At 36.7% G+C, this 23,649-nt stretch overlaps 4 protein-coding genes across 6 annotated transcripts; 2 read left to right on the forward strand and 2 right to left on the reverse strand.

Moving 5' to 3' along the window:
- Positions 1–550: 550 nt before the first annotated feature.
- Positions 551–2,136, forward strand: LOC106137066 (putative uncharacterized protein DDB_G0281733). Its single transcript, XM_013337817.2, has 3 exons — positions 551–585; positions 1,169–1,370; positions 1,803–2,136. Exons 2-3 carry the CDS (start codon positions 1,216–1,218, stop codon positions 2,134–2,136), a joined length of 489 nt encoding a protein of 162 aa, XP_013193271.2. The 5' UTR covers positions 551–585; positions 1,169–1,215.
- A 1,260-nt stretch (positions 2,137–3,396) lies between these two features.
- On the forward strand, positions 3,397–5,286 carry LOC106137085 (uncharacterized). Its single transcript, XM_060950782.1, has 4 exons — positions 3,397–3,569; positions 3,910–3,971; positions 4,400–4,553; positions 5,169–5,286. The coding sequence occupies exons 1-4, from the start codon at positions 3,476–3,478 to the stop codon at positions 5,246–5,248; spliced, it is 390 nt and encodes a 129-aa protein (XP_060806765.1). The 5' UTR covers positions 3,397–3,475; the 3' UTR covers positions 5,249–5,286.
- A 414-nt stretch (positions 5,287–5,700) lies between these two features.
- Positions 5,701–7,991, reverse strand: LOC106137083 (protein D2). The gene is made up of 4 exons (XM_013337837.2): positions 7,594–7,991; positions 6,935–7,058; positions 6,310–6,517; positions 5,701–5,828 (listed from the first exon to the last, which is right to left on the reverse strand). Exons 1-4 carry the CDS (start codon positions 7,759–7,761, stop codon positions 5,717–5,719), a joined length of 612 nt encoding a protein of 203 aa, XP_013193291.2. The 5' UTR covers positions 7,762–7,991; the 3' UTR covers positions 5,701–5,716.
- Positions 7,992–9,616: 1,625 nt separating this feature from the next.
- LOC106137095 (protein D3) lies at positions 9,617–23,163 on the reverse strand. 3 transcript variants are annotated; one of them, XM_013337856.2, is made up of 6 exons: positions 23,017–23,163; positions 20,315–20,411; positions 14,477–14,600; positions 12,286–12,416; positions 11,003–11,085; positions 9,617–10,402 (listed from the first exon to the last, which is right to left on the reverse strand). In XM_013337856.2, the coding sequence occupies exons 2-6, from the start codon at positions 20,393–20,395 to the stop codon at positions 10,261–10,263; spliced, it is 561 nt and encodes a 186-aa protein (XP_013193310.2). In that variant the 5' UTR covers positions 20,396–20,411; positions 23,017–23,163; the 3' UTR covers positions 9,617–10,260. The 3 variants fall into 3 exon arrangements, with proteins under 3 accessions (XP_013193310.2, XP_013193309.2, XP_013193307.2); XM_013337855.2 differs by having other exon boundaries at positions 20,315–20,433; XM_013337853.2 differs by lacking the exon at positions 23,017–23,163 and having other exon boundaries at positions 20,315–20,488.
- Positions 23,164–23,649: the final 486 nt, after the last annotated feature.

Here is a 23,649-nt window from a genome sequence, read left to right on the forward strand (position 1 = left end):
GGTATTAATAGACACATAAGTAGTTTATTTATTATACATTTTTCTGTCAGGTATGCTGCCCGCACGCTTTCTGTTTTACCTTTCACTACTACCCAAAGGTTGGCTGGAAGGGATTGCTTAGCCATATGTCAGCCTATGGTCAACATATTCTTTATGTTTGTATTTTTTGTAGGCAATAAAGACAATTTGTATTGTATTGTATTTAAAAAGAAAAAAATACATAATTTTATTTAGATATAAAGAAACGCTTTCTTTTATTAATTTGATATTCTGTCAATGTTAAGTCAAGTATGTACGAGTAACTCTTTGCACAATAGTTTTACTGCAGAACTAATGATATGTAAGCAAATAGTACAGCTAGACAAGTAATTACGAATTATAAGATACATACAAATGTAGCATGAAAAAATATTAAATAACTTGCGCTTGCGTGACACGTAATCATTTTAAATGGTTGTGAGTTACTTTTATCTAATTTAATAATATAGTAGAACACCTATATAAAGAACACCTGAAATGCTTAAAGCATACATCACAAAATGTACAGCATTAGAGTCAGCACTGTTTTGCTCCTTGGAGTTTTTGGTAAGTGTTGTACTTATTTATCATAGAAACTGGAAAATTAAATAAATAAGTATATAAAGTTATTAGACATTTATAAAGTTCAAAGCTGTCATATAAATGTGAGAATCTAGGATTCGACTTAATTGTAAAGTAAGAATTGAATTGATTTCTTGCGACGTCGCATTCATCAGAACTTACCCCTCCCATAACTCATATTATTCTGATTTGTTAATGTACTTACTTATTTTATTATTATTTTTAATCCTACTACTATTATAAAGGCGAAAGTTTGTATGGATGTATGGATGTTTGTTACTCTTTCACGCAAAAACTACTGAACCGATTACCATGAAATTTGGTATGTAGGTAGCTGAAGACCCAGAATAACACATAGGCTACTTTTTATCCCAGAGTTCCCGCGGGATTGATAGGGTTTCCATGCGGACGAAGTCGCGGGCGGCCTCTAGGTATGACATAATACTTTTGTTTATAGTTATTATAGACGGTTCATATTTTGATGGCGCAAACAATAACTTTAACAAAAGTGTAAATATTGGTCATCATACAAATTTTTTCTTTTAATCTAATCTAATTAATATTCTAGCCATCCAACTGGCCACTTGCCATCGGATTGCAAGATCACCCGACAAAATGGAAATCGAGACCCCGGACTACTCTTCAAACAGAGGCAACAGAACTGAGGAGTTCAACGACAAGCGGGATGAGGAGGAGCAGTACTGGGAAGGAGAGAGAGAGAAATATAAGGACAAGGAGGAAGAAAGATATGAAAACGCTGGAGAAAATCGGTAGGTAATTGGTTTTTCAAAGACAATAAATAGTCGCGCCATTTAGATTTATATTTTTTTTTGTAAAGTAGGTACTTACTATTTAAATTTAATTGTCATTGAGAACACGATCCTCATAATCTTAATCAAAGCCAGGCTTTGATCCCCAACATGAGCTGCTCGGCCCAATGCTAGAATGGTTATGACGAATCAAACACAAAATAACATTTGAATTAAATAAAGTGATATTATCGGTATAGAAGTAGGTATATTAAACAAAAAAGACAAATTTCAGCTTCCTACACCCAGAAATTTTAGCTATAATGTATATAGGTGAACTAATAACTAAAATAGTACGAGATAGAGATGGAGTTGAAAGTAGTATAAGATTTATAAGTAGATAAAAAATTAAGATGGTTTGAATTGATAATTAGGCATTAACTGTTTTTGCAGAGAACAAAACAGAGAGGAAGCCCATGACAGATACGACAGTGAGACAGAACACTACGAACAACAACAAGATGCTTACAACAACGAAATGAAAGAGTCTTACAACAACAACGCCGACAACATGCACTCACACCACGAAGCAAACGAGGAACATTACAACAATCAACCGGACAGGACTGATTTTGAGAATAATGATGATGCTGATGATATGCAAAATGATCTTAATGATAAAGGAGATAGATATGGCGATAAGGGAGCTGAATATGCTAATGACAGAAAAGATCAAGCGGATAATTACGAAATGAAAGGACCATCATTCAACTATGATAGAGATTAAGTTACAATGGTATAATATTATTAGAACACTATTATGGCATGCTATTAAATTGACAATCACAATAAATAAGCATTGTAATTGAAAGTTATGGTTTTAATTAAGTATATATACATATATCATCATCAACGTCCTTGCGTCCTTACCTATTTGGACAGGAATCCGGTGTTTTATGACAGATGTTGTTAAGAAAGTGAACCATTACAGGGGAACCTAAATATTTTGTCACTTACATTCAACTTTTTTGAAAACCGGCTTACAACTCAATGATGCGGCAAATGTACTTAATGTAGTTTTATCACATGGTAGGTATCCCATCTTTATTTCTCGAGATTAATCGTCACAAGACTTTAGCTTCAGCAAGATTACATACTTACCTAATGATGGGATTGAGATTCAAATAACTGACAAGTAGGTAGCCCATCTCCTAAAAAATCTCTTTAAAATCCTATAGCGTGCTTGACTTAGGTACAACCTGTTCGTTACACATTAGAAAATAATAAACCAATTGCTTTTATAAGCGTTAGGAAAACTACACAGCATTTACGAAGGTCGTTAGTATCATGGTGGTATCATGACTAAATGGGATATTTTGTTCAATTATGTGAAAATCGTATTAAGCCTGTAATCATAGTATTTCGAATAATTGCTTTCCGCATATGTACAAATTATCTAAATTATCGTAGCAAACATTATCGCACATAACATTAGGTATTCTTTATTCCTATTCTGAAATAAATATTTAATAGTGAGTTTTTAATTATTCTTAGAAGACCCTAGCTTTGAAGTCAACAGCATAGTATGCATGTTACTTCAAAGGGAAGCAGTTCCTTCCCATGGTGGCCTCTGTGGCGTAGCGCGTAGGTAGTGCACTTGTCTGTGACACCGAAGGTCCCGGGTTCGATACATGACCAGAGTATGATGAGAAACAAACTTTTTCTCTTTGTCCTGAGTCTTGGATGTTTATTTATTTTAGTATTTTAAATAAAGTATCGTTAGGTTAAAACCTCGTAACACAAGTCTCGAACTTAATTCGAGGCTAACTCAATCTGTGTAATTTGTCCTGTATATTTTTATTATTTATTTATTTATAAAGATTTTATAAGTCAAACAATTTAAATGTGTACCGAGGAACGAGTATACCTGTACCTTACGATAGTTTAAATTGTTTACAACTCCTGCGCATAATCAATCATTGCGCTAATAAAAGCGACTTCATTACTGTCGTCCGTCACTACCAGAACAGCATACAATGTCAAGAGCTATATCCATTGCGGCCCTAGTGGCATTGACATTTTCTCTGATTACCTCAGCGGCCGTGGACCAAAATGAGGGGAATAAAATGGATTCAGCTTCAAGCAAAGACGGTGAAGATACAGCAATGGTATTGATGAAAGCGATGACGGAGTGCAATGAAACGTATCCGATTGATAATTGTAAGATTTCTTAATTTTTTAAAAATTAGAACACATTTGAAGTTAATCGTATAGTCACCAGCCTTCGAGTCCACGTTCAGCTGTATGACATTCAAATAGTAACAGGTTGCAACTCTGTTCGCCTACATGAGGAATCCCAAGTTTATTGGGCTTTCCCTTAGTCGCCTATTCAAAGATGCTTAAATGAGTTTCTTTTGTGTGTTTAGATATAATGTATCAAATAAAATATGCAGGATGAACTATTAAGTTAAGTAAGAATTTTGTTTCCTTTTTTTTTGTCTTAATTAGTAAGTTTCCAAAAAAAAAAAACAATACATTTTTATAAGTACTTTTTCTACAGCATACATACAATCTCTGAATGAAAGTGGCAGCTTCCCGGACGAAACTGAACGAACGCCTAAGGTTAGTTGTGTAGCTTTATTTAAAAGATACAGAAAGTGAGAAGAGTTTTCATAATATCCTCCTAGCGTCAGCATACAAATTGGTATGCACTTTGAACTGAACTATGTATAAGAATAATTTGTCGTCGGACGCAGTTGCAAAACTGTCAAATAAACCTCAGAATTGAGAATGAATGAGCAACCAGTGTTTTTTGTTTGAAACGACTTAAATACTCTTACTTGCTTTTGTGCAGGATTCGCTCTTGGGAATTTCTATAAAAAATATCCTACTCAATGTTTTGTCTATTACAAATACCATCAAATAAACATAAATCGGTCCAATTATTTTTGAGAAACCAAATAAGTAAAACTTACCATTTTTTTTACATTATTATTATGGATATCCATTTTTTTTGCATTTTGTTATTTTTCATTAATTCTGATCATCAGTGCTACGTCCGCTGTGTGATGGAGAAAGTGGGAGCAGCAACTGAAGAAGGGGTGTACGACCCCACCCGGGTGATGTCATTTATGGAGCTGTTCAGGATGAACCAACAGGATAAGAGCGGCTTTAAGGATATAGCTGAGCAGTGCAATGATAGAAGTAAGTCAGCTCTTGTTCACTGTGTAGGGTGCCTGACTAAGTTATCATCTTTTCGCATTACGACAATATATGCGAGATTATGTACAAAAAGATGAATGTGATTACGTTATTAAACTTTATGGATCCCAATATGTCGCAAACCAGATTTTAGGCAATTAAATTAAGTATTACATAATTAAATTGCCTTAAATCAGGTGTGGGACATATTTATTAAGAATACATATCAAAGTCAAGAAATCTTTTGTGTGGTTCCCGACACAAATAGAAAAAAGAATAAGACCACTCCATCACTTTCCCATGGATGTCGTAAAAAGCAACTATAAGATAGGCTTATAAACTTGGGATTCCTCTTTTAGGCGACGCGCTAGCAACATGTCGCTTTATATGAATCTCAATTCTATCAGTAAGCCAAACAGCTGAACGTGGCCTATCAGTATTTTCAAGACTGTTGGCTCTGTCTACCCTGCAAGGAATATAGACGTAATTATATGTATGTATGTGTAAGAAACCTTTTTCGTAAAGAAATCATCTTACCAAATGAAATTTTGCGGTAAATTGGGAATAAAACAATACGAGTAAGTAACTTATTTGAGTAATTGTTAATTATTTTTACAGAGGAAACGTGCAAATGCGACAGAGCTTACCAGTACATGAAATGTATAGCGCAAAATCAAATTAAGAAGTATGGGGCTTAAAATGGAAGATCTTCAAAATAATAGTGACTAAATAAACGACGTCTGCGCAACGCAAGAACTATTTATACTTAGTATATTTTAAATAAATACAGAGATGTAAACCATCTAAGTATACTGGCTGTAAATCTTTTAGGATATGTTTTAAATAATATATAAAAACACTTTTCTGAGTTATGTACATTAGTTTGAGTGCTAACCGATTCTCTTGCGGTTAGGGGAAAACATCGTGGGTAAACATGCACAATCAATCATCTGGACGTGTAACAATGATACAATATCAGTTAGGTTCCCGAGCAAAAAGTTGGAAAAATCAGATGGAATGGTAGTCGCTTTGTCACAAACCAATTCAGGATAATGGCCAAAGGAGTATCCCGGGCTCCTCTCCAAGGAAGGTAAGGACATAACCGGGACTAACGCAAGGAAGAAAAAGAGGTATGAAACAAATAACCGAATTTTTCATTCACATCTTTATTCCTCATAATTTTGAGTCTGATAAAAATTCCCAGCGATGGGATCGCCCAGTTTATATTTCGCACCGAAAACGTCTGGAGAAAAGTTGACTCGACCCTCGAACGTGGCACTGGAATATAAAATTAAGAGAAAGCTTGAAAAAATATTAATAAAAAAAGTGTAGGTTAGTTACCTGATATGAAATGAATGCGTTTGTTCGTTATTTCTTCCCTGGGTAACGCAGTTGATCACGACCCAGGGTAAATAATAACGAATTAATATAAACGGTACAAATTACACCGATTAAGTTGGCCTCGAAGTATATTCGAAACTTGTGTTACGAGATACTAACTCAACGATACTTTATTTTATATTAAATACTTATGAACACTAAACATCCAAGACCCAAGCCAATCAAAGAAAGTTCGTTTCTTATCATGCCCTGGCCGAAATTCCAACCCAGGACCAACTGTGACACAGACAAGAGCGCTGCGCCATAAAGGCCGTAGATGATGATATGTAGGTAGATGATGATTAGTTATGAAATGGCAGAAACACGTCCAGAGATCCATAGAGTCATCTAGATATAGGCAATAATGAATAATTATTACTTAGGCGTAGAATCTTCTATCGTCAATTTCCCCGCCTGTCGATACACTAAAAAGACATATCGATGTAAGCCGGTGCCGGGCCCAGGGTGCGAGTTGAGGATGTCCACCAGGGTGTCTCCGCTGTTGACGTCATCTTGTTGAGCGTTCGTCACCAACCAATGGAGGAATGAGCGGCCGCTAGGATCAGCCCGGGAGGGCGCATCGGCATCTGTAAATTTTTCGTAAGCAATTCTTTATAAAATATAGGGAATCATGCAATTCCCAAATAAAAACTTCCACATGTTATTAGCGAATTGAGTTCATGAAACTGAAAAGCTTTCCAAAGAACACCTCTTACATCCCTTCATACAAAGTGAGCGATCAGGTAATGGAGTAATTTTATGGGGAGTGTAGCGGGAGCGATGATCATGTGGAGGTTGTATATATAGCTCCAATCCCTGAAATCTTTGCTTGCGCGATTTAGGTTTTTCGCTGTTTTCGACTGATAGCGTCGCGTGATGTTATTTTTGTGACTTGTGGCGTATAGATTTCGCCACAGTGAGTTCCAAATTAAAGGTAAGATTGTGATTTGACAAAAAAGAAATCATACAAATAAGTTTAAATTTATCTTCCTATCTACACTTACCGCACATTATGATGGTATAACACACCCCTTCTTCTGCCCCCCAGTTCATCAGAGGAAGTCCTTCTACCTCTTCTATGGTCAGTTCATTGCCTTCTAATACGTCTACTCCACTTGGAAAACTAACCTTTAAAAAAGTAAATTAATTGAGAATGCAAACTTTACTAGTTTAGGTACCTACTGCTATTTGGCGCTGTGTGATTCTGGGGGAATAAACTTTGTCAGATTTACCAAATCTCATAACACTAAGTCTATAAAATACTCAAATGTATGCTGATATTGACATTTGAAGAAAATTGTAAAGAATGCAGTTAAAACATCAAGGTTCAATAATAGATTTTGAAGTCATCGTTCATCGTTCTCCTAACGTTTATCTTGGACCGCTATGACCGCCTTTGACCATGACTCTGTAGTGATAGGTAATTCAGGTAACTGAGACACAAAGGGACAGTTAGACCTCAGAGACCTTGCTTTTAAGGGAATCTAACTCAAATTGGTTCACAGTTCTTGTACTAGGTGAAAATTCTATACTTACCCCCTTAACGCACCCACAGAGTGAATCTAAAAGTATAAAGTGGTCTATTCTAAAGATACGAGAACCACACGGCACCCAACAGCATTATTTTAACACTTAGGTTACATTAAAGTGAGTAAATACTTACAGCGAGGAGCGACGCCGGTGGATGCGACAGAATATCAGGCACAAGCTCATGAACTAAAAAAGACTCCAAACTCTTTTCTGATCCAGCTTGAGATCCACAAACGGAAACCAATAAAAAAATTCCTAATAGAAACATTTTTGACACACCTATAGGTGATTTCTGTAACATTTTGTATTGTATGACAAAATTTAGATAGGTTTATATATAACGCTAAGATTTTATCAGATAAATTATCCGATATTATCTCCCTATGTCTTGATTATCTGTAACGTGCTTCAGAGTATAGCATTGTTTGGAAAACCCTTGTCTAAATTTGCACTACGCTTGTAGTGAGATAAATTCTTTGCGAGATTAATTTTTAACCACAACTTTTTTTGTAGAATTTAGCGGTGACGTGACGAACTTGCAAATACAGTCCCATTTGAATAAAGAAATCAATACCCCTTGGGCTTTGGTTATGGATTCTGATTAAAAATTGGAAGTTATAAAGTAACACAACCAGTACAATAAAGACAGACGTACATATCTATCTAAAATAAATCGTATATAAAAATAAATGTTCATGATCCTATTGAAGTTTAAATTTGTCAAGCACAAATAAGATTTACACTAACAGGTTCCGTATCTTCTACTTGAGTTGGTGAAAAGTTGTTCCACTTTCCAAAAACTAAACACTAGTATACCATATGGTTCCGGGCACTAATAAAAAAAAAGAATAGAACCACTTCATTCCCGTGGATGTCGTAAAAGGCGACTAAGGGATAGGCTTATAAACTTGGGTTAATTCTTTTGGGTGATGGGCTGGTAACCTGTTAATATTTGAATTCCATCATTAAACTAAATAGCTGAACGTGGCCTATCGGTCTTTTCAAGACTGTTGGTTCTGTCTACCCCACAAAGGTTATAGACCGAAGTATATGTATGAATGTACCTATTAACTTAGTGTCAGTGAAAAACAAAAAACAATTTAAATCAGAGTAAAAAGCGTGGGGTGCTTGATGTAGTAAATATTAAATCATTCTATTAGCATATATTTATGACAAGAATTATGAAAATGAAGTAAAATGCACCCCACGCTTTTTACTCTGATTTAAATTGTTTTGTTTATAAATTTAATTTTGTTATCATTTAAATCGGAGGTAATTGACTATAACTGATTGTTCACCTTGCTACTACTGTTTTAGAATTCTTTGTCATTAATTTTTATTTTCTATTTTTTAGTTCGATTAGCAATAAAAGCGTAGTTTTTTAGTTTTTTTTAAACTATTATTTTTACGCTAGGTATTTCGTTGTGGAGATAAAATTATAACCTAAATTGGCAAATGTATCCTTTTTACAGAACCCTAAAAATTGTGACGAAAATATGTCACAAGCATTGGTATTATTATTTCAAGTTAAATTACCTGTGACAAGATAATAACAGTTAATGATTAACGACCTGACTTAACGTTAGTTTACGATACATATAATTAACTAGCTTCTACACGCAGCTTCGCCCGCGTTTATTTATTATCTACAAAAAAAAAACGGCGAAATTAGCACAAGATACAAAATTTATCTAATTAAACGCCACCTACAAAAACGACGAATTTAGCACATATAATCACATATATACCCCTTGCGGGGTAGACAGAGCCAAGTCTTGAAAAAACTGATAGGTCACATACAGCTATTTGGCTTTAAGATAGAATTGAGATTCAAACAGTGATAGGTTGCTAGCCCATCGCATAAAAAAATCCCAAGTTTATAAGCCTATTCCTTAGTTGCCTTTTACGACATCCATGGGAAAGAGATGGAGTGGTCCTAATTCTTTTTTCTATTGGTGCCGGGAATCACACGTCAAACTCTCTTATAATTAAGAGTCTCGAAAAGAATATAGGATACTTTTCGTCCCGGCAAAAACCATTTCCCGTGGGAATCTCAAAAAACCAGTAAATCTTTTGTAGGTAGCGATTAATTCGCGCATATTAGGTAGCTCACAATTAGCGCGGGCGAAGCTGCGAATAAAACTAAAACAACAAAATCAGTTACAAATGTCTTTATTTGACATAACTTCACTTATATCTTAAGATCGCCACAAGGTGACTATGCCATTACATGGCCATATTGCGTTTCATTACACAAAAGTGTCTTACAAAAATTACAACAAATTTAATAATGTTTCGGAAGCGCGAATGCTCACGTTTCATTTTTAAAATGCAATTACTTTTATATATCAAATTAGAGGTTCCAGGCATTTTTTCCAGATTTTTTGGAAATATAAAATATCAATAGCTTACGAACTCGTGCGCAATATATATTTATTCCCGTTCCCGCGGGAGTTCGAGAAATCTTTATAGGAAACAATTATTAAAAAATATATTCAGTCGTTCCCTTTGTAGATTAAGTGGATAAATTTCCATTTTTTTTTTTATTTATCTACGTACAATTGATGATATTGATAATTCTGGTTCACTAAGGTTCAATCCCCTCATTCATGAACATTGACAAGTCATGCCTTATCATCTCCCTCTTTAACATTACAGTTAACCAACGAGACGGAAAGAGAAAGATTATAATCCAAATCAAGCTCAATATACACCTCCTGAACAAAAGTTAATAAAATACATTAGATAGCGATCTAAAGTAAGTCCAGGAACCTCTAATTATTCTTAATTTTTTTTTTATTTAAGCGGCGCCTAATTGCTTGTACAACAGCGGCACATAGTCGTCGTATTGTGCCTGATACAAATTGCCCGCGATCGGGTCGCCCAACTTGTATTTGGCCGCGAACTTGGCAATAGAAAACTTGCCCCGATTGGCGTCCGAGCTGTAAAAGATAAAAATAAAAATTACTATGAAATTGACCAGTCTAATTTGATATCAGTCGGTCATATATTTATGTATTTTTTATTGCAACAAATACAATTTGTAAAGTACAATAGGCGGAATTTATGCTAATAGCATTATCTAACAGTCAACCATTGCATGCAAATGATTCCTTAAATGATATGTTCAGCAAACTTTAAGCTCTGGAGCCAATAAAAAAAGTATATTATAGACATCTATTTTGATAGAAATGGAATGGTCCTGTTACTAAAATTTCGTCAAGACATTAAGTACTATTTATCAGCCATATAAAAATGTGCCTACGACTTCGTCCGCGTGGAATAGTTATTTTGGGCACCATTGAAGCCCTCAAGGATGAATAATATTCCCCGTTTTTTTTTTCACATTTTCCATTATTTCTTCGCTTATATTATAATAAATGCAGCGTGATGTTATATATCCTTAAGCCTTCCTCGATAAATGGTATATTCAACACAAACTAATTTTTTATTTCGGACCAGTAGTTCCTGTGATAACCGCGTTAAAACAAACAAACAAACTCTTCAGCTTTATAATATTAGTATAACGTATAGAAACTCACGTGTTAGTTAGCCGGGGCTCATCGAAGTTCAGCTTGCTCGGCTGCTTGTACACCAAAAACACGTAGCGGTGGAGGCCGGTGCCCTGTGGAGATGGAAAATGCTGGTTAAAAGTTAAAATTATTATTTTAACGAGGCTCCCATTCGAGTCCTACATACATACATATAATCACGTATATATCCCTTGCGGGGTAGACAGAGCCAACACAGTCTTGTATCAATCCATCGGAGACAGATGGAGTGGTCCTATTCATTTTTCTATTGGTGCCGGGAACAACACGGCACTCGAGTCCTATTACATTTAAATTCAAATTAATTTTAATGAGAAATCCCCTAACCAAATAAACCACTGTCAAAGTGCGGTGGATTCGGCTCTTATTACCAAGTAGACTTTTATAACAGGTTGGCGGAGAAATAATACCTGTGGGGATTCAGCCGAGAGGGTCCAGTCCAGGGGGAGTTATTCCAGGGTTATGTCCATGGCTTATGACGTTTCCTGGTCACATCTGGATGGATCTCTAAACCAACGGTCACCCATCCGTGTATAGGTATACCAATTCCACAGAGTCAGCATTATCTGCCGCCGACTACGCTGATTAATTTAAACGTGATATTTGTATTATACCTGTGGTAGTTTCGGCTCGTCAGAGGATGATATACCTTTGGGGGGCCAAGTGCCGTAATCGGAGAGTGGAGGGGAGAGGGATAGGCTTATAAACTTGGGATTCTTCTTTTAAGCGATGGATTAGCTGTTTGAATCTCAATGCCAACCGTAAGCCTAACAGCCGAACGTGGCCTACCAGTCTTTCAAGACTGCTGGCTATGTCTACCCCGCAAGGGACATAGTCGTGATTATATGTATATACGTGGATGAATATTAGTACTCCTCCCCCCACCCTTGACTAGAACCCCTCTCACCACGAAATCCTCCTATACAAACAAACCTGTGTTGGATCCGGCTCGTAACAAACCATACGTTTGGAGTACCCGTTTGCCGTGTGGTTCCCGGCACCAATACAAAAAAGAATAGGACCACTCCATCTCTTTCCCATGGATGTCGTACAAGGCGACTAAGGGATAGGCTTACAAACTTGGGATTCTTTTATAGGCGATGGGCTAGCAACCTGTCACTATTTGAATCTCAATTCTATCATTAAACCAAACAGCTGAACGTGGCCAATCAGTCTTTTCAAGACTCTTAGCTCTGTCTACCACGCAAGGGATATAGACGTGACCATATGTAATGTAATGTTGGAGTACCCACGGGTTGGTACAGCGGGTATACCTGCGGAGGTCCAGAGCCGACGTAGGCGGAGAGTGTGTCCCCCGCGGCGACGTTGTCCCCGGGGATGTTCCCCACCAGCCAGTGGTGCCACTCGCGGAACGTGGGCTCGGCGCGGGAAGGCGCGTCGGGATCTGAAAAGTAGGTGTATAGGAATGATTTTACATTTGCCATCAGGTGCCAAACGCCTAATCTAATATTGAATTATAATATATATATATATATCTATATATATAAAACTCTTCCGTTACTGAGTGACTGACTGACAGACAACGCACAGTCGAAACTACTGGTCGTAGACAGCTGAAATTTGGAATGTAGGTTCCTTGGGATATGTAGGGGAGCACTAAGAAAGGATTTTTGGAAATTCAACCCCCAAGGGGGGGAAAAGGGGTAAAAACGTTTCTATGAAAAATCTTATTCCTTGGGTTTATAAACTTGAAACTTGGCATGAACACGTACATAGGCGAGTAAATATGTTTGACATTATAAGTTTTTTCAAACTACCCTCCAATCGTGATTTAGGGGGTGCGATTGGGTGACTGATTTATTAACGCACAGCCGAAACCGCTCGGTATAGGAGTCTGAGATTTTGAACAGAGGTTCCTTTAGTAACATAAGTGAGCACTAAGAAGGGATTTTTGAAATGTCAACCCCCAAGGGGGGGAAACGGGATAAACTGAGCCGGGGCTGCGGGAAAGTTCTAACGAGATACCGTGGCCCCGGAACGCAAAGGGCAACTGAAGGAACGAGGTGGGTTTTAGTCAGTAAAAGTCTGACACTCCCTTCCGTTCCACCCAGAGCGGGAGAGGTCATTTGATGATTTCCCATCCTTAAAAAAAAAGACTTTGTATGACAACTTTCAGTCGTCTCTTTAACATACCTACATAATAACATACATAATTATGTACATACATGCATAACATTAATAACATCACGCCTTTAAATCCCTATTTTGTGTTAACACTACCCATACAAACAGCACTGACGAAATTTGTCCGCATCCATTTTCACCTAAATTCTTAACGTTAATGAGATTTACTTTTTATTATCAGCTCAACCTAATAGCCTCACATGTACGTATAACTTCGTAAGAATTTTCTTTCAACTCCTAACCGTTGAGGAGTTGTACCTTCCATCATCAGCTCATTCACATGGGATGATGACTATCAGACGCAAATACTTAAACAGAAGGAAATCCTGTAAGGCCTCTTCGTCCTATAAATCCTGTTTTTTTTTTCTTTTGAGACGATGATTTTGTCTCGCTTTACTTTTTCTATATAGATTTGTATGTATACTAATATTATAAAGAGGAACAATCTATTTTTTTATATGTTTGTTTGTTTACACATGTACCTAATCGATAAACTCCGAAACTACTGAATCGATTTCAAACATTCACCATTAGAAAGCTACATCATCCCTGAGTAACACAGGCTATATTTAATTCCAGTTGTAACAAGATTTCAGCCTGTGGAAGAAAAAGCCCTGTCAAGATCATTAAAAAACGCTATATATAACCGAATTACACGTGGGTGAAGCCGCGGGCGGAAAGCTAGTATATTTAATAAAATACTTGAATTATATATTATATATATATATATATATGCTGCCGGCATCTGCTGTTATATATATATGTATATATATATATATAACAGCAGATGCCGGCAGATCTCTTAAGGCGATAGTTTATTAAAATCAGTCAAAAAAATATCAATCTTATCTTGCAATTAGGTAGGTATATAAAATGTATAGAAGGTAAATTATAATTATAATATATGTAAAAGGTATTTGTAAGGTCCAGCAAACTAATGGAATAAATTCCTCCTGAGGAATAAAGCCGTGTGGTTCCCGGCACCAATATAAAAAATAATAGGACCATTCCATATCTTTCCAATGAATGTGGGAAAATGCGACTAAGGAAATGACTCATAAACTTGGGATTCTTCTAGTAAGCGATGGGCTAACAATCAGTTACTATTTGTATCTCAATTAAATCATTTAGCCGTTTACATCAGAGCGTGGCTTTTCAGTTATATTGGGACTGTTTGTTCTGTCTACTGTCAAGGTATGTAGACGTGACGTATGTATGGAAACCACGTTTCAGAATACGCCAGACAGTCTGCTAACAGCGAGAGATAACAGGAGCTCGTGAGGAAACTATAAAGAAGACTGAATGCTATTGTATTCTTACCAGTCATAGCCAGAGTGTAGTAGGAGTTGGGATCAGCAAACCATGAAACTGTGGGCTGGTTTTTAACCTGGGTCGGAGTCAGCTCATTGCCTTCTTGAGCCTGCACGCCAGATGGGTATTTCACCTGAAATTTCAGTAATCAGTATGGATGTTGTAAAAGGCGATTAAGGGATAAGGGCTTACAAACTTGGGATTCGTTTTTGGGCGATAGGCTAGCAATCTGTCACTATTAGAATCTCAATTCTATCATTTTTACTATGTAATGTATTTATTATGTAAGTTTTATATTTAATTATTTAAGTATATTTACACGTTTTATATTTTAACGTATTTTTATAAGTCATACCTATTGATAGAGATATGTTTTAAGGATAGCCGTGGTCGTATGTGTGAGATCCTATCCCTGTTTAAATCATACACATTATGAGTAGTCATTAAAAAAAGTCAGTTAAATCCTTGTAAATTTACTGAGCACAACTTTAATAAGTACTGATTTAAGTGTGGTTCCCGGCACCATTACAAAAGAATAGGACCACTCCATCTCTTTCCCACGGATGTCGTAAGAGCCGACTAAGGGATAGACTTGGGATTCCTCTTTAATGTAAATCCCTGCCAATCTAAGGTCTGCCGCGCCGATGGATGCATGGCTAGGGGCGAGCCTAGTCTCGAGCGTGCCACTTCCGCCATGGGGTTGGGCGACCCCCAGGTAATGGCTAGCCTTACCCTGGCATGCGGGGCTCTGCTGGGGCGGACAAAATTTTTCCCTAGCGTCTCGTGGGAATCGCATTATGAACCTTAAAAAGCATATAAATGGCGGCGATGGTGTCCGCACCCCATCACGTCTCGTTCCCGGCGGGAGCGGTATGCGGTCTGCTGAAAGCCGCTTTGCGACGATGAATGTAAGAGGAGGAATGAAGGATAAGATTGAGGAAGTATGCCAGATGATGGATGAAAGACGTTTGGATGTGTTGTGCGTGAATGAAACGAAGCGGAAAGGATGCGACGCGACGCAGCACGGCCCTTACACGGCGTATTGGTCTGGAATTTCCAGTACCAGCCGAGGCTGTCAAGGGGTCGGTCTAATTCTTTCTGCACGAATGGCTGAGTGCGTGAATGAGTATGAGTGTGTCAGCCCTCGTCTTCTATGGATTAGGCTGAAAGTTGGAATCACTCGGATCTTCGTTCTAGGTGTTTATGCACCTTGGGATGTGGGTTCGAGGGGTACAACATCAGCAAAAAGCGAAAACGAGGAGTTCTGGAATAGTGTAAGAGAAGTATTGAAAGTTACCAAGCCAAATGAGAAGATTATTATGTTAGGTGATTTTAATGGATGGGTGGGTGTAAAGCGTGATGGATATGAAAAGGTGCTTGGTGCGTTTGGTGACGAAAAGGTGAATGATAATGGAAGAAGTGTATTAGAAATTTGTCTAGAGTGGGATCTTTTTGTGTCGAACTCAATGTTTCAACATAAAGAGATCCACACCTACACAAGAGTGGAAGGTATTTTAAAAAGTATGATAGACTTTGTGATTGTAGATGAAAGATTGAAGAACAAAGTGCTGGATACCCGTGCATATCGCGGTGCTGGCATTGACTCGGACCATTTACTGGTGATATCCCGGATAAGGGGTATCTTCAATCGCTGGCGGCACAGGGTAAGGGAGCAAACCAGCGCTTTGGAAAGAGTAAAAGTAGAAAATTTGCAAGATATGGATGTAGGTAAGAAGTATATTAATAGACTGAAGGATGAATTTGAAGATTTAGAGGAAATGAGCGATATTGAAGATGGATGGAAGGAATTTAAAGAAAGAATTGTGAAAGTAGCTGTTGAAGTGTGTGGTGTAAGTAGAAGAAGGAAAGGAAAAAATCACAAAAATGCGTGGATGAGTAAAGATGTGCAAGAACTTGTGCGATTAAAGAAGAAAGCATGGCTGGATTTGTTAGCAGCAAAAGCTAACTTAAGAATGCAAGAGGTTATAGATGAAGATGTGAATGAAGCACGTAAGGAATATAAGAAAATGAAAGATTTGGTTAAGAAAGCTGTGATTAGAAAGAAAGAAGAGTATAAAGAGGATTTTGATAAAAGGCTATCAGAAGACTTTCAGTCAAATCTGAAAGTATTCTGGAAATCCGTAAGGTCAGCCCGAGGAAATACTATAACCAGAGAGCTGACTAGGATCAGATGCCAGGATGGTAGCGTTGTGAAAGGAGAAGAATGTGTACTAAAGATATGGAAGGACTATTTTGAAAGTTTATTTGAAAAAAAGGAAGGAAATAAGAAAGATTTCTGCTATAGCGAAGAAAAAGAGAATGAGATGGAAGGCGAAATTGAAATGCTCGAAATTGTGGAAGCACTTAAGAGTATGAAAGCGGGAAAGGCTGCTGGGTGTGATAGAGTGTCGGTCGAGATGCTTAAAGCAGGAAAAGGCGTAGTAGCTAGTCAGTTGTACTGCCTTTTCAATTTGTGTTGGAGAAGCGGCCGAGTACCAAAAGATTGGTGTAAGGCTGTTATCGTGCCACTTTACAAAGGAAAAGGGTCACAGCTGGACTGCAAAAATTATCGTGGTATAAGTCTGCTCAGTCTAAGTGTCGGAATGGGATGTACTGATCAGGTCTTTTCCTTGCGGTGCATAGCCGAAAAGTTTTTGGCCAAGAGTCAAAAAGTCTATTGCACATTCGTAGATCTGGAAAAGGCCTATGACAGAGTTGAGAGGAATGAATTGTGGTCAGCACTTTCTATGCATGGGGTGAGCAGTCTCTTAATACGAGCACTGAAATCCTTATATGAGGATTCGAGTGCTTGTGTCAGGATAAACGGAGCGCACACTGAGTGGTTTAAGATTGAGAAAGGCGTTAGGCAAGGATGTGTTGCGTCACCGTGGCTGTTCAACCTATTTATGGATAGCTGTTTGACAGATTTGAAAGAGTCTAAAAGTGGATTAAGGATGAATGAGTTACTCGTCAAATGTCTGCTCTATGCCGACGATCAGGTTATACTGGCGTCATCAGCGGAGGAGTTACAGGAGATGGTAAACTGTATGCATGAAGCTTTAAAAGAGAAAGGAATGAAAGTGAACGTAAGTAAAACTAAAACACTGGTTTTTGAAATGGAGAAAGAAATGACAGCATGTAATATTTTGATTGGAGGAGAAAAAGTGGAGCAAGTGAAAGAGTTTGTATATCTAGGATCAAAGTTTACATCAGATGGCAAGTATGATAGTGATATTGAAAGGAGAGTGAACGCGGGGAACATGGTGAATGGAGCTTTGCATGCCTTTATGAGCAGTCAGAAACTATCCAAAAAGGCTCGACTGGCTGTGCACAGGGGCGTGTTGGTCCCGACATTAATGTATGGGAGTGAAAGTTGGGTATGGCAAAAGAAGCATGAAAGCAGAATAAATGCAGTGGAAATGAGAGCGTTAAGGAGTATGATGGGTGTGAAATTGAGTGACAGGATAAGGAACAGCGTGATAAGGGAATGTTGTGATGTGAAAGAAGATGTAGTTACAGGAATAGAAAAGGGTATGTTAAGATGGTTCGGTCATGTGGAGAGGATGAATGAAAGCAGGTTGACTAAGCAGATATACAAGGAGAGTGTGGAGGGAAAGGTCGGAGTGGGAAGACCTAGACGAACGTATCTTGATCAAATTAAGGACGTCCTGGTAAAGGGTCAGGTCAAAAGTACCCGAAACCGCCGAGCTTGTATGAAGAGAGTTATGAATGTGGACGAAGCGAAAGAAGTATGCAGAGATCGTGGCAAGTGGAAAGAGGTAGTCTCTGCCTACCCCTCCGGGAAAGAGGCGTGATTTTATGTATGTATGTATGTATGTAAATCCTCAGTTCTATTGTATTAACAAACTTACGAACAAAGGTTCAATTTTAGTAATGACGCGAATGGTTCTAATTGGATACTTTATACTCTAATGATAGAGCAGTCGTATTAGATTAGTACCTACCTTTGGTAGATTTTTTTTCTGTAGGTATATAATCAAACATTTAATCAGGTATTTGATGATGGAATAAAATTACTACCGTGGATTTTGATTACTTAATAAAGTAGAAAATTGTGATATCAACTCTGGAGTGAGAACCGACAAACAGACTTCGAAAAACACTTAAAAGATAAAAATAATTAATTGAAAATTAAAATAATAATACTTCGTAGATAGAATCCTAGGTGGTTAGTGGGTTGGTACCTAACCTATCTGCACAAATTTGGAGCTGGTGACCGCTAAGGTCGAATTGAGAACCTCCTACTTTTTTCGGTTCCTCCTCCGGTTAAAAATACAAATGTTTGAAGAGACCAGAGTGATTTAGATATTAAATTCGGAACGGGTTCGAAATCCAATGTGATATACTAAAGCCAATGATTCATTTCTTACGTTGATTTCCAGTACGAGAAAACTTCGTAAGGTAATTGAACATTCAGCAGATTGAGTAACCATGTTTAACTGGATATATGCTACATACATAAAATAAAGCCACTTTCCCGGACAGGTAGGCGTAGACTTCATCTTTCCACTCCGAACTCTGCATACTTTCTTCATAATAACGATAGAGTAAGATTGGGTTAAATGTCTTTGTTATTTTTATTGCGCTTCCTAGTGAAGACAAAACGCCAGAAGGATGATTCATTTGGTAATCAAGCATACAAAAGCAAGTCTTATTACAATTGCACAAGGTTTCAAAATCTTGCATAGAAACCGTTAGTTTTTGCTTGTTAGCGATTTTATTATTGTGTTTTAATGGGTGCCGCTGTGTCTAGTATTTTTTTTAAACAAGCCAAGACATGAGTAATGTTTATAAATCGGCTAAATTAGCCTAAAAAATTGTTAACGCGCATCAAGCGAAGGCCATTTTTTATGCAAACCTGATCTTCGCGCCTTTACATATAACATGGCCAACAATATTTCGTGCCGAAAGGATTATACCTTAAAAAACAAGAAAAAGATAGTGACGATTTAGAGCAGGCATCTGAGAGGAATTGCCGTCTCTCTCTCTCTCTCTCTCTCTCATCTTTGCGTGTACCCTGCCTGTTGCACCCTCCACATCAATGATTCAGGTCCTGGGGTCAGTTGAGAGAAAAAATGTATTTGATGGTGATCAATAAAGGCCGAAAAGGCAGGTTTCCGAAGTGGTGCCGTGAGGGAAAAAGTATCTTAAGAAATTGTGTGAAATCCACTAAAAAAAATTGTTTCCTATTAAAAAAAGTAACAGAATATGCATTTCTTACTATCCCGTTAGGAACGTGTAAGAACCACGAGGTTAAACGGCTTCAAAAGATGAAAATTGAGACTTACATTATTCTAAGAGAAAGAAGTCTATCTTGGGGTCGATCATTCTGAATTAAAAATATAATCTCGGCTTGTATTACCGTTATCGGGTAACAGGTTTTACAGATCGGTGTCTATTGACATGTTTATTGAGCAATCTTGATCTGCAACCTCTGATATGATATTTCATAATAGTTTGAAATCAACCAATCCATACACATACATACATATAATCAAGTTTATATCCCTTGTGAGGTAGACAGAGAACAGTCTTGAAAATACTGATAGGCCACGTTCAGCTGTTTGGCTAATGTGAGAATTGAGATTCATTTATAGTGGCAGGTTGCTAGCCTGTCGCCTAAAGTCGCCTTTTAAAACAACCATGGGAAAGAGATGGAGTGATCCTATTCTTTCCAATCCATAATTAGGAGAAAAACAATTGAGTAGATTATTAACCTTTTAAGATAGATGAAGAGTTTTAATTAATATAAATAGTATAGTTTTAACTAGTATAAATATTGATGGCCACTGAGAAATAAAAAAAAAGAAAACAAAAAATTCTTACCTCGGCCAAGGCGGCAGGTGCAACAGGCACCACATCAGGTACCACACCGTGGGAGGCGAACGACTGCGCAACCTTCGACATCTTCCTTGCGAACACCCTAAAATTGACCATAGTGGTAACTGTTAACAAGACAATCGTAACCTTTAGTAACGCACCCATATTGGCTCAATAAAGACAAAAAAAAATTATTCACGTGTCAAGTTTTAAGAAAAAAAATTATAAGAGTGTTCTGCCCGTTTGCGTGATACCTACTAACTGGTTTCACGCGAGGCGAGATGTTATAAGCCTTTTATGTAATACGAGTACAGTCAGACGAATATTTTTTTATACAAATATAAATTTTAGTGGTCCTATTCTTTTTTTTATTGGTGCCGTGAACCACACGTCACTTGCGCACTTGGCACACGGCTTTAATTTTTTTCTCCATATATTATTTATTTATTCAAACTTCATTGCACAAAATACAAATGTATAGCACAATTGGCAGACTTAATGCTGGAAGCATTATCTACCAGTCAACCATTGGGTCTGACAGAGAACTTTATGTGTGGTCAAACTAAATAAGTATATTAACCTACACAAAATCTCAACTATTAGGTGCGAAGAAATAATGGAAAATGTGAAAAAAAACGGAGTAAATTATTCATCCTTGAGGGCTTCAATGATGCCCAAAATAACTATAAAATAAAATAATTATAACATACATACATAAAAACTACAATAAATAAACAATACACATAAATAAATAGGTGCAGCGATTACCGAAATGAGTGAAAAAGCTTATACTCGTAGTTATTAAATACCCTCGCGACTCAAGAGAAACCCGTATACCCCTGAATTGAAACTAGAACGACTTGGACGACTTATATCATATTAGAGTTGTAGTCTATTCGCTAATGTATCATTTTAGTGTGCAAGTTGGCGGACATTGTTGGTGTAAGGTGGGTGAATCGACAATGAGTCTTCCGCCGACCGAGGACCCAATCGCCGGGAGACTCGTTGATTTTACTCGTTATTTTTTAATTCATTGGTAATAAGATCTGAGTGACAAATAATTAAAATGATAAGACAGAATCGTAGTGGTGACAGGGAGCGACAAATATAACAACGCAAAGTTTAACTCAAATTCTTTGCGTATTTCAGCTGCATCAGCTTATTAGTTATTTCAATGGATTAAGCGCTGTGTCGATATGCCAGTCGTCATTCCCTTCATTATAGAGATTCAACTTCAGCGATAGATGCAAAAGGTACGCCAACCATTGAAATGGTTCAACTGTGATGGAATATTCTCACAGAAATTGATGAACAATATTTTTTTATCAGTGACTGTACTTTAGTGCACCAACACTGTGAATTAGGTATCAATTCAATTCAAAGCATTGTCTGGGTAGCAGTAAGTTTGTAATAAACACCATTGTGGACTGACACCATTATCACAAAGCCACAAATATATGACTGCCTGAGTAGTTACGGCATTTAACCTACTAGTTTCTATAGGCATACTGTTTCATGTGTATAATGCATGTTATTGTACTATATACTATCATTTTACACTCCTCCTGAAGAAATTCGTCATCACACAGTTTAGGTGAAGCAACAAAAATAAAAAGGTTCAAACCCTACCAAAGCTATTTTCTTACCACTCTTTTCTGAGTTATGTATTAGTACATAACAATAGTCAATTTTATTGGGTACTAAAATCTTTAGAAAAAAGGTAAACAATCTTGAAATGTCTTGGTATCCAAAAAATACACATTTTAATTAAATTATAGTCAATAACAAAAGGATTTTTTATGTACAACATCTGTTTTTTCATTTCACAATGGTAATAGACATGATTAGGTCTATGTATGTATGTAATTAAACATGTCAAGATTGTTTATCTTAAATTCAGTACCAAAAAATGTACTATAAGGGACCTAGTATCTACACACATGTATGTAGGTAACTCATTTTGGTGTTTTAATAAAACCATGAACATTCATATTAATCAATCAAAATATTTCAGCTTAAAAGAGCAATGTGTGTAATTTCACATGTGACTCACTTTTAATTTGTATGACTGAAAAAACAATTTCATTTTCTTTTTATAGTGTAAAATCAATCAAGAATACTCTTATCAAAGACATAAAATTAAAGAATATTAGAAAACTTTAAATATTTTTCATATCAAATAAAGTTATGAAATGATCGATACAACGATTGGAAAATTGCGGTCATTCATTGGCAAATTATTTTTTTACCTAAGTAATAGTATTTTGATAGTAACATTATGAAAAAAAACAATTAATTATCTGTTTAAAAGTAAAAGTTTATCAGTTTGTTTGTTGACCTTTGCCTTACTTTTATATACCTACGTGAGTACATAATGACCAAAGTATCCAGTCTCAAAATTCTCAAATATTGTGGACCACTGAATAAAAATACCTACCTATCTTTATCTACCCTCTACATAAAGAGCTGTAAAAATGTGAGATATAGACGTCCATCTTTGACTTGTTTATTCAAGTTTTAGGTACCTATGTAGATAAATAAACTTTAATTCTTACGTAACAAATGCCGGCTACCGATGAATAGGTAATGAAAACATGTGATCATGTAAGGGAAATGTGCAATAGATTTTTATGATAATTCTATCAACTATAGATTCAATTTGAAAACAATGGGCACAGAAATATTTATACATCAATCTTAGTACTTACGATAATAATCCACAAAATGAAAGAGTTTAATAAGTATTTAAAAGTTGAAAATATTGAGCAATGAGATTAATGGCACACATACAACACAAACAAATAAAATGTCAAAGATAGTGTTGGATCAAGTGGGCGTTATATTTCATAGATCGTTTGCAAACCTTTGTTGATAACGCAAACGATTTGGGCGACTTCGACAACAATTTATTTTTACAACTACGCAAATGCGTAAAAGTAAAATCACCATAAGATCTTTTGCACGACGTGCGTCTACTCGACAACGACAGCGCTGTAGCCGAATTTGATAACGATCTATTTTTACAACGTCAAATTCAATGTTGTCTTCCGTCGTGATATCGTTTGCAGAGAAGTGAAAACATAAACAACGACAGCAAAAGAAAGGAATAAACATCTCTATCGCTGCCGCTGGGCATTAAGCTTGGGTAAAGTATGATATGAAGGATTATTTATAATAACGTCTTTATACCTTGCTGGGTAAACAGAGTCAACGGTCTTAAAATGATTGAAGAGACGTGTAAAAGAAGAATTCCAAGTAATTTTACTTATCCCTTGGTCACCTTTTATGACTCTCTTGGATAAGAGATAGATAGGTCCTATTCTAAAGTACGGCGTTGGTTG

This window comes from Amyelois transitella, chromosome 22, assembly GCF_032362555.1.
Source record: "Amyelois transitella isolate CPQ chromosome 22, ilAmyTran1.1, whole genome shotgun sequence".
Taxonomy (NCBI): Eukaryota; Metazoa; Arthropoda; class Insecta; order Lepidoptera; family Pyralidae; genus Amyelois; species Amyelois transitella.

What these genes read in the sequence shown, in the direction of transcription:
- LOC106137066 (XM_013337817.2), top strand. Translation starts at nt 1,216, where the DNA reads ATGGAAATCGAGACCCCGGACTACTCTTCAAACAGAGGCAACAGAACT. An exon ending in GAAAACGCTGGAGAAAATCG is followed by an intron (nt 1,371 to 1,802) that starts GTAGGTAATTGG and finishes CTGTTTTTGCAG; the next exon opens with AGAACAAAACAGAGAGGAAG.
- LOC106137085 (XM_060950782.1), top strand. Translation starts at nt 3,476, where the DNA reads ATGGATTCAGCTTCAAGCAAAGACGGTGAAGATACAGCAATGGTATTG. An exon ending in AACGTATCCGATTGATAATT is followed by an intron (nt 3,570 to 3,909) that starts GTAAGATTTCTT and finishes CTTTTTCTACAG; the next exon opens with CATACATACAATCTCTGAAT. An exon ending in TGAGCAGTGCAATGATAGAA is followed by an intron (nt 4,554 to 5,168) that starts GTAAGTCAGCTC and finishes TTATTTTTACAG; the next exon opens with AGGAAACGTGCAAATGCGAC.
- LOC106137083 (XM_013337837.2), bottom strand. Translation starts at nt 7,761, where the DNA reads ATGTTACAGAAATCACCTATAGGTGTGTCAAAAATGTTTCTATTAGGA. An exon ending in CACCGGCGTCGCTCCTCGCT is followed by an intron (nt 7,059 to 7,593) that starts GTAAGTATTTAC and finishes ACTTTTTTAAAG; the next exon opens with GTTAGTTTTCCAAGTGGAGT. An exon ending in TTATACCATCATAATGTGCG is followed by an intron (nt 6,518 to 6,934) that starts GTAAGTGTAGAT and finishes AAAAATTTACAG; the next exon opens with ATGCCGATGCGCCCTCCCGG.
- LOC106137095 (XM_013337853.2), bottom strand. Translation starts at nt 20,473, where the DNA reads ATGGGTGCGTTACTAAAGGTTACGATTGTCTTGTTAACAGTTACCACT. An exon ending in CACCTGCCGCCTTGGCCGAG is followed by an intron (nt 14,601 to 20,314) that starts GTAAGAATTTTT and finishes CTGAAATTTCAG; the next exon opens with GTGAAATACCCATCTGGCGT. An exon ending in CTACACTCTGGCTATGACTG is followed by an intron (nt 12,417 to 14,476) that starts GTAAGAATACAA and finishes CCTACTTTTCAG; the next exon opens with ATCCCGACGCGCCTTCCCGC.